The 17,933-nt window shown below is 36.6% G+C and overlaps 1 protein-coding gene across 3 annotated transcripts in view; it reads right to left on the bottom strand.

Annotated features, from left to right (window-relative positions):
- The window catches only part of SPATS2 (spermatogenesis associated serine rich 2), a 205,822-nt gene that overhangs the window by 71,660 nt on the left and 116,229 nt on the right, over positions 1-17,933 (bottom strand). For all 3 annotated transcript variants that reach the window (XM_077170806.1, XM_077170805.1, XM_077170804.1), the window contains one exon: positions 2,725-2,804. In XM_077170806.1, the coding sequence (XP_077026921.1) occupies positions 2,725-2,804 (80 nt within the window). The remainder of the gene's footprint in view (positions 1-2,724; positions 2,805-17,933) is intronic.

Genomic DNA, 17,933 nt, shown 5'->3' with positions numbered 1-17,933 from the left:
CCCAACAAAATAAAAAAGAGAGAAGATGCAAACAAATAAAATCAGAAATAAGAAGGGGGTCATTATCATGGACCCCGAAGAAAACCAAAAAAAATTATAAGAGGATAATGAACAACTGTATGCCAACAAATTAGACAAATGAGATGAAATGGAAAATTTCTTAGAAACACATGAATAATCTATACTGACTCAAGAAGAAACAGAAGACCTCAACAAATCAATCACAAGTAAAGAGATTAAATCAGTCATCAAAACCTCCAAGGAAAGAAAATCTCAGGAGCAGGTGGCTTCACAGGTGACTTACCAAGCATTCCAAGAAGAATTAATACCGATCCAGCTCAAACGCTTCCAAAAAAAACTGAAGAAAGAATACTACCTCTTTCCATGAAGCCATTAATACCAAAGCCGCTAAAGTCACAAGAAAAGAAAATTACAGAGCAATCTCTTGAATGAATATAGCTGAGCAAAATTAGGAAGAGAAATGAAATAAAAGTTTCAGTGGCTGAGGGATTTCAAATAGTGTTGAGAGGTCATTCTGGAGGTTAATCTTATGCATTATATTGGTATCCCATTTTAGTTTTTAGTGTCTTAGAATAGCTAGAAGGAAATACCTAAAATTGTTGAATGATAATCCAGTAGCCTTGATTCTAGAAGATGACTGTAACTATTTAGCTTTTAAGGTGTAACTGTGTGATTATGAAAATTTTGTGACTGACCTCCTTTATCCAACATATGGACATATGAGTAAGAAAATAAAGACAATAAATAAATAAATAATTGGGAGAGATACGGGGTATGGGATGTTTTGGGAGTTCTTTTCTATTTTTATTCTTTTTTTTTAAGTAATGAAAATGTTCAAAAATTGATTGTGGTGAGGAATGCACAACTATATGATGATACTGTGAACCACTGATTGTATACTTCGGATGTTTATATGGTATGTGAATATATTTCAATAAAATTTCATTAAAAAAATAAACAGCATGGTATTGGCACAAGAACAGATACATAGACCAATGCAATTGAATTGAGAATTCAGAAATACACTCTCCCATCTACGGCCAACTGCTTTTTTATGAGGATACCAAGGCCACCCAACGAGGAAAGACTAGTCTCTTCAACAAATGGTGCTGAGAAGACTGGATATCCATTTGCAAAAGAATATAGATGCCATACTGTGTTAAATAAACCAAACACCAAAGGGCAAATATTGTATGATCTCACTTATATGAAATAACTAAAATAGTAAATTCATAAAGACAAAAATTAGGGGCCAGGATTCGGATGGAGAATGGGGAGTTATTGCTTAATTAGTACACAGTTTCTGGCTGCGGTGATACAAAAGTTTTCATAATGGATGGTGGTGATGGTAGCACAACATTGTAAACATAATTAATACCAATGAATTGTATACTCGAAAGTGATTTTAAAAATAGGAAATGTTATGTTATATATATATATATATATATATATATGGTACCCATAAAAATTTAAAAAGAAAACCAGTCAGTGATAAGATTTATTGTAGTTCACCTTCTCCTGCACTGAAATATTTTTAGGATCCCAATCTTATGTAAGGCCTCAATTCCAATTTCTTACTTACCAAGGACAAGCCCATGCTTTCATGGCCCTGTGTGGTAAAACCCATTTGTTAGAAGAGTGGCAAAACAACCCAGGGTTACCTAGCTCAGGCTTCAGCACTCTTTTTTTTTTTTTTAACTACTCTGATTTTTAGTTTCCTCTATATTTTTGATCTGAGGTGATTTCCCTTACCTTCTTGCATTCAGCTATGTATTTAAAATGATGTATTTTTCATTCTGTATATGAGGAATGTTTTTACATTATATAGTGTGTCAAACTACTCCAAAACGATGTCCTATAGATCAAGAAACCACCTTAGAAAGGTAACCAGCTCAGTCTCACTGATAATCAGGGCATATATATATTAGAATCTAAGACATTTTCCAGTACTCTTGCTTTCATATCACTCATATCAAGCCATAGAAAACTAACTTCTAATATATATTTTTGAGATGAGTAAAAAAGTCTGATCACTAAAAAATGGACTTTAGATAAGCTTACAGAGTCAAAATTAAAGATTCAGAGCAAAAAAATGCCAAATGAAGCAATTTATGTCTAGGACTTCATAATCAACGATACACTTTTTTAATAGGACAGAGAAAGGATATAAAGGTTTTATTTTATGTTTTTCTATAAAATACACACCAATGCACTCCCCCCACCAAAAAAAACTCAACAAATGGGGTTGTAGTAATGGGATACTCACATGGAAAAAGATAAAAATGTGACCCACAATATACAGCATACAAAACAAACAAAAAACACCAGATTTTCTTCCAAAAGAATGTTACGTGAAAAATCTATTTTTCTTGTTTTGAAGTCTCCTGAACATAAGACTCCTCTTTCATGTTCCATAAAGAATATTGTTAAATGAGCTATACACTCAGCCAGCTCTAAAAAATAAATGTCAATATGCTTTCAAGAAAATTTAGAATAGAAATATGCAAAATGAAAATCAGACTTACACCTACTAGGCTCTGATTTCATAAAACCTCATGGTACTTACTCTGTGACATATAGTGGCATTTTCTGCTTTTTGCTTAAAATTTGACTTTCTTAATGAATTTGTGATAACCCCCTGATTAAATTAGCACCTAATTCTCTACTTACATTCAATTTTATATCCACAGCAACCAGTCTTACCTTCTCTTTCATATTCTCAAAAGTTCCTCCCTGAGCCAGCACAGTATTGGACTGCAAATCAAATATGAATCCTGAGATATCTGAAAAAATGAGAAAGAAAACTAAATTCAACTCAAACCGACCCAACATAATTCATCCTCAAAACAAAGGGACCAAGATAAGCTGTTTTTTTCTTACAAAAAAACAGTACACAACAACTCAGCTGTTATTTGGTAAAATTTAGTAAAGAAAGAGCTGATAATTATCTTTCAAATTTAACTTATAAAATAAAATTTGATTTTAAGAGAAATCGTACAGCTTGAGGAAAACATTAAACACTTCAATTACTGAAGACTGTCCAGTGGTCCTTGTTATCTTTTTTATAATATCTTTTAAAATTACCTTACTTTAATTAAAACAGCCCTCTACACAGCCCCTCCAGAGGGGCTGATGGTTCCACAGGAGACTAGAGGTAGGGTTGCCAAATGATCCTGCAAACCTGTTGCTAGGTATGTAACTGGAGGAACTGAGAATGGGGACACAATAGACATTTGCACACTGGTGTTTATGGTAGCAGTGTTCTCACCATGCATGGAAGGTGGCCTAAGGGTACAATGACTGAGGAATGGAAGGGGGTTCTGTGATATATACATACAACAGATTACTAAGTGGCTGCAGGAAAGAATGATATTGAGACTACAACTAGGTGAATGAACCTTGAGGACAGTATATTGAATGAAATGTCAGAAACAAAAAGATAAATATTCTTGTGTCTCATTTACATGGGCTAAGTATAATATACAGACTTGGAGAATTGAAGTTGAGAGCATGGGTTATCAGGTCAGGGCCTAATGTAAAGGATCCTAGATTGTAAGCTCTTACAGCAGTTACATCTATTCTGGAGTTATAACTGTTATTTCTAAATTCTGAGATACTGAGTTATTTGTGTATAACTTCGTTATTTACTGAAACTTCAGGTATTTATATGACACCTGGGACTCAGAGTTTGAGCTCCAAAGCTATGAAAGTCAGCATTATGCCAAATGGCAACTATTAAAGAAGTTGAAAAAGTCTGACTATTCTAGTCAGACTTTGACTAGAAATAGGAACGAAACTGATTTGGACAGGACTAAAGTAAATCAGAATACAGGGTAAAGGATGATATGTTCCATATTTTAAAACTTCAACTTCTCTTTTAGATCAATGGGAGAGGTGTGTATTTGGTACAAAGTTTGTATTTTGAGTAGTGCATTATCTAATTTAACTTGCCTGGTCAGTTTATTTGAATACTATAATAACATGGCATCTTGAATAGGGTATGAGATCTTATTGGTTTGTACAGGTTAGTGTGATGCCCCAATATATCCGAGAGGAATTTTCAGCAAAGAATAAAAAAGTATTTCCAAAGCCCCCTTGGGGGACTGGGGAGAAAGGAGGAAATAAATTCCCCCATCTGGGGAATTGCTGACATTCTCACAAGCAGTGAGGACAACCACTTCATAAGCTGAGCCCTCAATCATCAGGTTTGTACCTATGAAACTTATTTGTGCAAAGAAGAAGCTATGCCTACATATAATTATGCCTGAAAGTCACCCCCAGAGAAACTCTTTTGTTGTTCAGATGCGGCCTATCTCTCTAAGTCAACTCAGCAAGTGAATTAACTACCCTCCCCCACTATGTGGGACATGACACCATGAGCAAAGACATCCTGAGCTTCTCCCATGCCTTGTTTTTTTTTAAACTTTTTATTGTACAGTGTAACATATATACAAAGCAAAGAAATAAAAAAGCAATAGTTTTCAAAGTACTCTTCAACAAATGATCACAGGACCCCATGCCTTTTTGAAGCTCAGTTTTCTTGATTTGACACTTGCCTAGTTAATGCAGTGCTTTGCCTATTTTTTAGACTTTTGATGAAGAGTATTGTCTTGTTTTTTCCTCTTTTAGCTTTTTTATTGTATAATATATATATACAAAGCAAAGAAAGAAAAAAACAATAGCTTTCAAAGCACTCTTCAACAAGTAGTTACAGGACAGATTCTAGAGTTTGTCATAGGCTACCATACCATTATCTCAGATTTTTCTTTCTAGCTGCTTCAGAATATAGGAGGCTAGAAGGAATAAATAATTTTTTTATCATCACCATCGACCATTTTTTTTTGTGAAAAAACCACATGAAATTTATTGCTATTTTGTATATATGTTATTTTATACAATAAAAAAGTTAAAAGAGGAAAAAAAAACACATTTCAAAGCGTAGCACAACAACTAGTTATAGAACAGATTTCAGAGTTTGGTGTGAGTTACAATTCCACAATTTTGATTTTTTACTTCTAGCTGCTCTAAGATACCGGAGACTAAAAGAAATATCAATATAATGATTTAGCAATCATATTCGTTTGTTAAACCCTACCTTCTCTGTATAACTCCACCATCTTCTAGGTTTTAGAGGTTGTAGGTTTCTGAAAAGTTACCCTAGTGCATGGAACCTTTGTAGAATCTTATATATTACCCTGGGTGTTCTTTAGGATGGGCTGGAATGGTTTTGGTTAGGGTTTGGTAAATTATGATAGGCAGCAATGTCTAACTGAAGCTTCCGTTAACACTGACCTCCAGGATAGCCTCTCAACTCTATTTGAAATCTCTCAGCTACTGATACCTTATTAGTTATACTTCTTTTCCCCCTTTCGGTCAGGATGTTATTGTTGATCCCACAGGGTCAGGGCAGGACTCATTCCTGCGGATTATCTCCCACGCTGCCAGGGAGACCTTCAGCCCTGGATGTCAAATCCCACATAGAGGGAAGGGCAAAGATTTCACTTGGAGAGTTGGGCTTAGACAGAGTGAGGCCACATCTCGGCAACAAAACAGGTCCTCCAGAGGTAACTCTTAGGCATGGCTTGAGATTTGTACAAGCAGGTGATGAAAACACTGTGACCTGTGCACCATATCTGGGAGTAGCTAGAAGTTAGAATTTCAACAAAAGCAAGTGAAAGGGGAAATTTTGACAAAAAGGTATAAATAATACAGCAATATTCTAATATATCTTTCCAAATTCTTCTGCTACTACAGATGTGTTTTAAATGAAGCTCTTTTTCTCAGTCTCTCTCTCTTGTTGTCTCGCTGGTGGCTGGTTAGCTGATGGCTGGGGGTAAGCGGCCGTACTGAGTCAGTTACACAGACACAGACACACAGCACACGACCCAGGAGACAACCCTCAAAGGAAAATGGAAGGCGTCTGCTTTATTCAGGAAGTGCACAGGCTTATATAGGCTGGGAAGCATGCAGGGACACGTGCCCGGCTGGGATTGGTGGTCGTTGTTGCTAGGGCAGAGGGCAGATTTCTGGGATTGGTCACCGTTGTTGCTAAGACAGAGGGCAGATTTCGGGTCAGCCATTTTGTGTTGCCTTGCATCAGCCGCGGCAGCCATGTTAGCAATATTTTATGGCTTCTCCAACACTCTCTCTCTTATTTTTTGTTTTTTAACTTAGGGAAGTTGTAGGTTTACAAAAACGTAAAGTCCCTTTTACAGTTTAATCTTTAACTTGTGTTTTCAAATAGTTCCTTGTTGCTATGGAAGACCAATCATTTCCAAGTTAGAATCATGACAACATTTTGGTACTAAAAGTAGAAGAGGACATGAATAGACTCTATGTGTATTTTCAAGAGAAATTATGCTTGCCAACTGCCAATAAACTACAAATCAATTTAGATTTAAATTATGTAGTACTGGCAGTTTCCAGATTTTTACTCAAATGAAAAATCAGATTGCACTTGATCAAAATCAGTATTTGAGTCTGTCTCCCAAATGACTAAAATAATATGGTTTTATCTCTCTCTAATAGTCCTTATTAACTGAAAAGAAACAGTATATAAAGATAAAAATCCTAGTTAAAATGATGCTAGGTTTCAAACTCTTTATCTAGATACCTTCTCAGAATTACTATAGATTAGTCAAATGGTATTAACTTCACTATTCAATTGTACCCTCCCAAAAAGGTATTAATGAGCAGTGAGATGATTCAAACGACATCAATAATCTTCCTGAAGAATCAAACCACTGATCTCTTTTAAGGGAAAAGTGGGGACACAAAGGAAAACATTTTTTGCTCTACATTTAAATGAACTATTCCCAGGAGGAAATGAATGTCACTCATTTCGGGATATCTGTGGAGAGTTTAATAAAGGGACTATTTTCAATGTTGTTAGCAGGCATTAGAGAAACCATAAACTATAATGAAGCCTTGGCTAAGAACAGCTATGTGCATCGTCAACCTAAAGTTTGAAAAAAGTGTGAGAAGGGAGCAATTACTAAAACCCAAGGACAGAGAGAATGCTTTCATATTTTTTAGAGAAGTTGTAAATTTACAGAAAAATCATGCATAAAGTACAGAGTTCCCATAAACCACCATAATATTAACACCTTGCATTACAAATTTCATCAATTTCTTACAATTCATGATATCACATTTTTATAATTATATTATAAATTATAGTCCATGGTATAACTTAGGATTCACTGTTTTTACATTGTGCAGTTTCAAGGACTTTTAAAAAATTTTTATTCTAGTAACATTTATATCCTAAAATTTCCCTTTTTAACTATACTCAAATATATAATTCAGCATTGTTAAACATGTTCAAAATGTGGTACCATCTATATACATATGATCAAACACTGAGCTGCTACAAAAAAGAACAAAGTTGTTAGGTATGCAACAATGTGAATGAACATGTGGAACATTTGGTGAGGCAAAATAAGCCAGAAACAAAAGAGCAACTATTTTACGATCTCATTTAGAAAATAATTCTAAGAAAACTCGGGCCTAGACTGTAAACTCTTATAGGAGTCAGAAAAAAAAAAAGAGCATGGTACCATCACCACCTATTCACAGTCAAAACTTTTTCATCATCCCAAATAGAAACTCTACATTTTAAGCCTTAATTCCCTGTTCCCTACTCCCACTTCAGTCCCTGGTGATCTATATTCTAGATTCTGATGCCATGAGTTTGCTTATTCTAATTACTTCTTATCAGTGAGATCATACAAAATTTGTCTTTTTGTGTCCAGCTTATTTCACTCAACATGATGTCTTCAAGGTTCATTCATATTGTTGCATGCATTATCAGAACTTCATCCCTTTTTAGGGTTGAATAATACTCCATTGTGTAATATATACCATATTTTGTTTAGCCATTCACTTGTTGATATATACTTGGGGTGCTTCCATATTTTGGCAATTGTGAATAATGCAGCTATGAACATCAATGCGCAAATGTCTGTTCAAGTCCCTGCTTTCAACTTTTTGGGTATATACCTAGAAATAGGATTGCCAAATCATACGGTAATTCTATATTTAACTTTCTAAGGAACTGCCAAACTTCTCCAAAGCGGCTACACCACTTTCCGAACAGCAATGAATAAGAATTCCTTTTTCTCCACATCCTCTCCTACACTTGCAATTTTTGTTTTTCTAATAGTGACCATATTAGTAGGTGTGAAATGGTATCTCATTGTGGATTTGATTTGCATTTCTCTGATAGCTAATGATGTTGAACATCTTTTCATTTGCTTTTTGGCAATTCGCATATCTTCTTTGGTGAAATGTCTATTCAAATGTTTTGCCCACTTTTTAAGTGGTTTGTCTGCCTTTTTGTTGCTGGGTTGTAATGTTTCTTTACAGATACTGGATAGTAAACCTTTATCAGATATGTGGTTTTGAAATATTTTCTATTGAGTAGGCTGTCATTTTACTTTAACAAAAATGTCTCTTGAGGCATAAAAATTTTTATTTTTATTTATTTTTCTTTGTATGCTGTATATAGGGGTCACATTTCGTTCTTTTTCCATGTTGAGTATCCCTTCACTGCAGCACCATTTGTTGAATTTTTGTTTGGTTTGGTTTTTCATTTGTTTGTTTGCTTGTTTGTTTGGGAAGTGCATGGTCCAGGAATCAAACCCAGGTCTCCTGCATGCCAAGCGAGAATGAACTACCCTCGCATTCTCTAAGAGTTTTTATTTTTTATGAAATTCCATATATCTATTTTTTTTCTTCTACTGTTGCTTGGGCTCTGGGTGTAAAGTCTAACAAACCATTGCTTAAGACAAGGTCCTGAAGATGCTTTCTTAAGGTTTATTCCAGGAGTTTTATAGTCTGGCTCTCATATTTAGGTCTTTGTTCCATTTTAAGTTGATTTTTATATATGGGCTGAGGTACAGGTCCACCATTATTTAAAAATGGAAATCCAGTTTTCCCAGCATCATTTGTTGGGGGAAATGAAACTATTCTTCCCCAACTGAGTGGACTTTGCCCCTTTGACAAAAATCAATTTTGCATAAATATAAGGGTTGATTTCTGAGTTACCAATTTGATTCCATTGGTCTATATGTCTACCCTTGGGCCAGTATCATGCTATTTTGATTACTGCATCTTTGTAACACATTTTAAGATCAGGAAGATGAGCCCTCCAACTTCATTCTTCTTTTTCAAGATGGCTTTGGCTATTCAGGGCCTCTTACCCATCCATATAAATTTGATGATTAGCTTTTACATTTCCACAAAGAAGGTTGTTGGAATTTGGATTGGGACTACATTGAATGTATAAATCAATTTGGGAAGAACTGACATATTAATGATATTTAGTTTTTCAATTCATGAACACAGAATGTCCTTCCATTTATTTAGGTCTTCTTTGATTACTTTTAGCAATGTTTTGTAGTTTTTTGTGCACAAGTCCTTTGCAATGTTGATTAGATTTAACTCCGAAATATGTGATTCTTTTCGCTGCTAATGTAAATAGAATTTTTTCTTGACATCTTCCAATTGTTTGCTAGTGTATATAAGCACAAATGATTTTTGGGTGTTGATCACCACTTTGCTGAATTCATTTATTAGCTCTACTAGCTTTGCTGTGGATGTTTCAAGTTTTTCTATGTATAGGATCACACCCTTTGCAAATATGCAGTTTTACTTTGTCTTTTCCAATTTGGATGCCTTTATTTCTTCTTCTTATCTACTGCTCTGGCTAAAGCTTCCAGGCCCAGACAGCTCCAAACAGCTCTTAGGAGAAGCTTTGGAAGGGAAGGGCACCAGGAGCTTTTCCCAGAGCTCCCCAGTGCATTTTCCTGACTCAATCCCTACTCAGCCAATGCAGCCCTTCAACTGTCATCCACAACTCCAAGGAAGCATTCTGTCTTTAAGTTTCTTCTCTCACCTTTTTTTCTGAGGCAAGTTAAAACATGATTGCCCTCAGAGCCCTGAGCCCCCAGTGACCCAAAGTAGCAAATCAAAATCTATAATCAGAGATCAGTTTTCCCCCCTTCCTCAGAGGTTGGGGAAGTGAAATTTTATATGTCTTTCTGGCTCAAGAAAGCTACACCAGGGGCTGGACCCTACTGCTGCCTGCCATACAGAAATCACCACATGGAGAGAGCAATTTACTGGTATTTATCATAATTTACCAGCTTCTTTCTCCAGCTCTTCCCTGGAGACTGTAGAGTGTTCTACTGGTTCCAGAGTTTTTAAATAGTTGATTCAAACAGTTCCTATCTGTTTAATAGTCATTCTGGTAGAGGGACTGATTCCTGAAGCTTCCTTCTCTGCCATCTTCCCACAATTCAAGGGCTTTTTCACTTTTGCTTCATCTGATGTGGAGACCACGGAACAAAAGCTGTGATCTTTAGTCAAAAGACATAGTCACCTAACAAAAGACACAGCCCCTCTAGAAAATAAAGAGGGAGTAAATATCACTACCTTACTTCATTCCTATCTCTGATCTCCTAATAGTTTTGCCCAATGGCCAAAATCAAGCAGAAGCCAGAGGGCAAAGGAGCCACTGAGGTACTCCATACAGATCAGCATCCCAGGGCAAAATACCAATTTTATATTTATCCTAAATCATGACTTCACCAAAGAGAGAAAAGCAATAACCTAACACCTTAATTTGTTTATTTACAACCTAATGTTGCCTCTTTTAACTTAAATCAACAACTCAGAATGATTACTGAATTCAAAAGCTTGGTTCAATGAGCTGAAGCAAAACTGCTCCCGAGCATCATAAAGTCATTTTAAATTCCCACCAATAATATTTGGTGATTTAAAAATTCTCATACTAAACACTGAATGAAGCTGAATGTGAAAATGATAGAAGGAGGAGGGCTGGGGGTTCTTATGAAACCAAAAGGAAAGATAGACAATAAAGACTGAGATGGTATAATCTTAGGAATGCCTGGAGTGTACAATAATAGTGACTAAATGTAAAAGAAAAAAAAATTCTCATCCTTCATCCTGCAGAGAAAGCCTAAGACTTATATAATTTTATTGGTAGGAAATAAGGCAGGATATCATCCTTTTATTTAGCTATGATAGAAGAACAGGTACATTCTATCAGAAATAGATTTTTAAATATCATTCTCAGGCAATGATTTGTAAAGCTTGAGCTTTCCTATTATTTATTTCACTCTATCAATAGAAATCATTTTATAATTTTCTCGGAATTATTTCAAATAGCACACATTTAGGAACATATGGGGAAAAGTATGTTATTTCGAGTACCACTGACATATTTGTACATACTGCAGGTTTTGTTGTTATTGTTTCTGCTGGATTAAAAAAACAGACAAAAGTTGTTTTAGGCACTGTGGATGACAGAAACGTTTGAGTCTGATCATATCATGTATTAAACCAGCCTTGAATAAGTAACTTGGCAAACTTTGAAAAATATTCTAAATCTGTTGTTAAATTATAATTTAACCTAACAGTGACATTGTACCAAATGTTTTATAATTATATTTGGTTAAAAGTTCTGATTATGAAGGATGTCCGGAAAGGAAAATAGAGCTGATGTAAAATTTAAAATGTAAGTATCCTTTAATGAAACTCCTGCAATCAACATTTGGTAAGTAGCTACCAATTGCCAAGCACTGGTAAGGATATAATGGTGAGCAAAACATCTAAAGTTTCATAGGAATGTCATTACTGCAGGGTGTTGAAAATTGATAGTAATTAATATTTTAAAATTTTAACTAATGTGTGAGACTAAAGCAAAAAATGCTTATTTGGTACAAAATTTATATTTTGACTAGTGCATTTCCTAATATAACTTATGTAGACAGCTTAATTGAACATCATAAGTACATGGAACCTTGAGTAGGGCATGAGATTTTGTTGGTTTGTCCAAAGTGATGCCCTGATGAATCCCAGAGTGATTTGATCAGCGAGTGGAAAAGTATTTGCAAAGTCCCCCTCGGGGAATGGTGAGAACAGGGAAAAATTCAACCTCCCCAAGTTGAATTCTTGATATTCTCACAAGCAGTGTGAACAACCAAAGCTATAGGCTGAGCCCCCAGTCTTGGGGTTTGTTCATATGAAACTTAACCCCACAAAGGAGAGGTCAAGCCTACTTAAAATTAGGCCTAAGAGTCACCCCCAAGAGAGCCTCTTTTGTTGCTCAGATGTGGCCTCTCTCTCCAGCCAACACAACAAGCAAACTCATGACTCCCAGGGGTCTGGACCTTCCTGTCAACGTGGGACAGAAATCCTAGAATGAGCTGAGACTCAGCATCAAGGGATTGAGAAAACCTTCTCGACCAAAAGGGGGAAGAATGAAATGAGACAAAGTGTCAATGGCCGAGAGATTCCAAACAGATTTAAGAGATTATCTTGGAGGTTATTCTTGCGCATTAAATAGATATCACCGTGCTAGTTAAAACGTAATGGAGAGGCTGGAGGAAACTGCCTGAAAATGTAGAGCTGTGTTCCAGTAGCCATATTTCTTGAGGATGATTGTATAATGATATAGCTTTCACAATGTGACCGGGTGATTGCTAAAACCTTGTGTCTGATGCTCCTTTTATCTACCTTGTCAACAGACAAGTAGAACATATGGAATAAAAATAAATAATAGGGGGAACAAATGCTAAAATAACTTTAGTTTGAAATGCTAGTGATCAATGAAACGGAGGGCTAAGGGGTATGGTATGTATAATTTTTTTCCCTCTGTTTTCGTTTTACTTCCTTTTCTGTTGTCTTTTTATTTCTTGTTCTGAATTGAAGCAAATGTTCTAAGAAATGATCATGATGATGAATATGCAACTATGTGATATTGTGAATTACTGATTATATATGTAGAATGGAATGATATGTTGAAAAAAAGAATCGAAAATATAAATAAATATATCAAAAAAATTTAGTAGCTTGAAAAGCTAGTAATGAATGAAAGGGAGAGGTAAGGGGTACGGTATGTATGAATTTTTTTCTGTTTTCATTTCTTTTTTCTGAATTGATGCAAATATTCTACAAAATGATCATGATGATGAACATACAACTATGTGATGGGGGGATAAAAAAGCCATTCCATTTCTGGTATATGGCATCTCTGGAAGCATTAGCAAACTGAAAGATTATTCACTTTAAATTCATGCCATGGACATAAGTTCTCAAATATTTCCCTTGGGTTCCACTCAAAGGTTCTTTTCTTTCATGATTTTCTTAATCTGGATGCTCAACAAGCAGCACACATATCCATGTGTTGGCCACTTAGGGTCTAAAGACCTATCCACTGTTGACACTACTTAATTCAGTGCTCCTCAAACTCTCTATTGTAAAGAATCAATTATCGTTTTGTTGTTTTAATTTCTAATTCTCTGAGGAGTGAGGCTTTGATTAAAACGATAAACCTGAGCTTGGATGCTAGGGTGGCATGAAGATGGTGGCAAGTCCTCCCTTAAAAATGCAAGTATAGGGTGGGTCATAGTGGCTCAGCAGGCAGAGTTCTCGCCTGCCATGCTGGAGACCCAAACTCGATTCACAGTACCTGCCCATGTTAAAAAAATAAGCAAGTATAATAGTGAACAAAATCGTCAAAAGCAACCATTCCATGGCTCTTAAAATCAGCAAAAGCTGACGATTAAACTATTGAAAAACTGCCAGAAGTCTACCCTTCTTGCCTGAAGCTGAGATCACACCTCTCCACCCCATTTTCTCCAGTTCCCTTGAGAACTGTAATGTTAACAAGGCAGGGCTGGCGAGGAAGAGCAGCAACTTTAAAGCCAAAGACAACCAACTCAATGTAGGGAGGACGGTGAAAGACAACAGCTCCATCAGCTAAAGTCGAGAATGTGGTAGGAAATGAACAGAAAATCCTGCAGCTTTGCTAGCACAAAGGTGGGGTCTTGATTGAGATGAGTAGTAAACAAGTCAGAAATTTAAGAGGGAAATCCTGGAAATGAGAGAGTCATGAAAGGCTAGATAAGCTTTCCTCACATCATTGCTAAACAGTAAATTATGTACATGCACAAGGGAACCCAAAAGAGAGTCTAGTAGAAAGTAAAAGTCTAAGCAGACTTGAGAACTATCTGAACTTTGAACATGCTCCTCAGATCATATATAGTGACTGGAAAGGACAGAAGCCTTACATTACAGGCTTGAGATATCTGAACACAACCGCTGTCAAAATCTTTGTTTTGGACAATTGACCACTAAGCATTATACTCAGTGGTTGACCACTAAACATTACACGTATGGGGACAACCCTAAGAAGCCAGGCCAAAAATTAAAATTAGAAAAATAATGGGTAACGATATTACTAATGCATACGACAGGGAAGATAGACTCCTCAGTTAAAGTAAAGATTATTTTACAGCACATACATCTGGCCCAATTTTTCTGGTGGTGACCTGAGGGACTCACCATCCCAGAATTAGCCCAGGGGGTAAGAAGACAGCTCGCTGAGCTCTCCTGCAGAATTATGGGAGAGCAGTCAAATGACAGCCAAGGAGTAAGAGATTGCTGGCTGCAGGACATACTGTGCAGTACCTGGGAACAGGAGGAAACTGTTTCCTAGGGAAAAGAAGACATTTGAAACCACACAAATGGGGAAATTCCTAGGGCCACGTGAATATAATGCAGACAAAATGCATGCTCAGAAAGAATCAGAGAAGCCTCTTCACTCTGGCCTGGAGCAATTCTCACATAACCCATTGCATGGATAAACCCTTAAGGATAGCACCTGCACAGATCAATCTGCAAAGACTGGGAAAAGTATTTTCTTTTTTCCCTATTTCTTTTGTTGTTGTTAGCTCCTGGCATTCAAGAAAAGCTCTGTCACTATACCAGCTGGATTCAAGCCTAAGGAACAGATGCCTCAGAGTCTACATTCCAGCAATAGTATGTTAAAATATCAAAATGTTCAGGTTTCAACAAAAGGTCACAAAACATACAAAAGTAAACAGGAAGCTATGGCCCAGGCAAAGGAGAAAATAAAATCATTAGAAACCATGAACAAGGAGGACCAGATGTAGAACATACCAGATCTAGACTTTCTAAAAATGGTCCTAAATATGTTCAAAGAGCTAAAGGAAAACTTGCACAAAGGACTAAAGGAAGTCAGGAAAACTACAGATGTACACAAACAGAATATCAACTGAGATATGGAAATAAGGAAAAGGGAACCAAACAGTGCTGAAGACCACAGATCCAGAAATTTAAAACTCCCTAGACTGGTTCAACAGCTGACTGGGGCTTAATTGAAAAACTGAAATTATCTACTCTGAGGAGCAGAGGGAAGAAAGAATGTAGTAAAGCGAACAGAGCCTCAGAGACCTTTTGTTAACACCACACAAGCTTATCAATGTGGGCATCGTGGGAGTACCAGAAGAAGAAAAAAGGGCAGAGAGAATATTCAAGGAAATAATGGCTGAAAAATTCCCAAATTTGATGGAAGACATGAATATATACATCCAAGACACTGAATGAACTCCAAATGGAAGAAATCCAGACATATAATATCCAAAGACATACTGCAACATATTTTAATCAAACTGTCTAAAATTGTCAAAGAGAGAATTCTGAAAGCTGCAAGAGAGACACATACAAGTTGAGCCTCAAAAAGATTAAATGCTGATTCTCATCAGAAACCATGGAGGCAAGGTAGTGGTAGAATGACATAAGGTGATGAAAGCAAAAAATTGTCCACCAAGAATTCTATATCCAGCAAAACTATTTTTCAAAAAATGATGGAGATATTAAGACATTCCCAGAAAACCAGAAAATGAAGTTCATCGCCACTAGACTGGCTATACAGGAAATGTTAAAGGGAGTTCTGCAGGTTGATAAAAAACAACAGTAGACAATAGTTTGATGGAATAAAGGTCTCCAGTAAAGGCAATAGCATGGGTAAATATATATATGTCAGTACTATTGTATTTTTTGTGTTTAACTCTACTTTTTACTTTCTACAGGATATAAAAGGCAAAAAAAACAAAACAAAACAAAACAAAAAAAACAGACTACTGATAAATCAATGGTTTTGGAAACATAATGTATAAATATGTAATTTGTGACAATAACTATATAAAGGTGGAGGACAGAGAAATATAGGAACAGTATAATGCATGCCATTACATAAGGAATATATAAGCATACTTCAAGAATGAAGGTATATGGGTGTAGGGTTTCTGTATGGGGAGATAGGAAAGCTCTGGTAATGAATGGTGGTGAGGGAAACACAACACTGTGAATGTGATTAATCCCACCGAATGGTATGTGTGGGAGTGGTTGATATGGAAAATTTTATATTCCATAAATGTTCGCACAATTAAAAAAAATTCTTAAAAAGAAAGAGCACCTAAAGAGGCAATGACAATTAAATGCAATATGTGAGCCTAGGTGAGATCTAATAATGGAGGAGAAAAGACTCAAAAGGACATTACTGTGACATATGAAAAGACGGAATATGGACTGTAAGCTTTATATAAATGTTAAAATTCTTAAACTTGCTAACCACACTTAACAAAGTTACATAAGTGAATAGGCTTGTTTTTCAGAAATGTACATGGAAGTATTAAGTGTTCAAAGAGCATGATATATGTAACCTACTCTCAAATGAAAATAGACAGACAGTAGATGGATGGATGGATAGACAGACAGACAGAATGATACAGCAAATGTAGAATGATCTAGATTTAAATTTTAGATCTAGATCTCAAATTGGTGGAGCTAGAAATCAGGCACACAGGAGTATCCTGGAGTTCTCTGCAAAGGCTTTTTTCCCCCAGATCCTATCCAGGAGCATGTATTAACCTCTAATAATCTTTGTCTCCTTCCTTGCTCCTTTTTTTCAAGTATGAGAAGACATACACACACAAAAAGACTTTCCCATCTCAGCCAATCCCTAGCATACCATTCAATGGGATGAATCACATTCAAAATATTGCAGTACCTTCACCATCTTTAATTACTAAAACTTTCCTATCTCCCCAAACAGAAACTCTACACCCGTTACGCATTAACTCTCCATTCCACCTTACCCCAGCCCCTAGTGATCTGACTCTTATTTCTGTCACTATGAGCTTGCATATTCTCCACATTATCACAGGGCTTAAATTTAACATTACATCTACAACAATCACCTTTGCTTTGATACCAACTTAACTTCACTAATATACCCAAACAATGTTTCTATACCTCTCTACCACCTCGCCTTTATGGTAGCTCTTCTCACAAATCACACCTTTATATATTATGAATCCAAAAACCAGCCTTGTTATTATTTTTGCAACTATCCTGCATATTTGAAATTATTTCAAAACAAAAAGTTAAAAAACAAGAAAAAGTTGCCCATCACACCTCCCCTCAGTATAGCTGCCTTCCTATTAAGTTTTATGTATATAATTACATATTTTCTATGAATTTATATGCTTCCAAGAGTTGAGTTTATTTTAACATAATGGAGACACACTATACACTGTTCTGCAGACAGCTTTTTCCATTAAATTATATATGATGGACTTCCGGAGAAGATGGCGGCTTAGTAAGACGCGCGGATCTTAGTTCCTCCTCCAGAACAGCTACTAGGGGAGTAGAAACGATACAGAACAGCTCCCGGAGCCACAAGAGAGATAAAAAATACAGCGTACCCCATCCTGGAACGGCTGGCTGGCTTAGAGAACCCACTCCGGTGAGATCGCCGAGGGGTGCGGGCTTCCCCAGGCAGGGCAGCAAGAGGCCGGAGTCCCTCCCTTCCTCCTTCCTGGGCCAGCTGGCAGAATTGGGCAGGCAGTCCCCTCAAGCAGCGGCGGCTGGCGCCCCCACCACGCGCGGCTCCCCGGACCAACTGAGAGAATTGGATCGGAAATCCCCAGGCCACAGAGAACGGTGACGGGGGGGGGCCCTCCAAACACGTGACTCCCCGGTTCGGCTGGGAACGGTGCATTCTCCCAGGCCGCAGC

This window comes from Tamandua tetradactyla, chromosome 7, assembly GCF_023851605.1.
Source record: "Tamandua tetradactyla isolate mTamTet1 chromosome 7, mTamTet1.pri, whole genome shotgun sequence".
NCBI lineage: Eukaryota > Metazoa > Chordata > Mammalia > Pilosa > Myrmecophagidae > Tamandua > Tamandua tetradactyla.
This window is presented reverse-complemented; position numbering and strand designations above follow the sequence as displayed.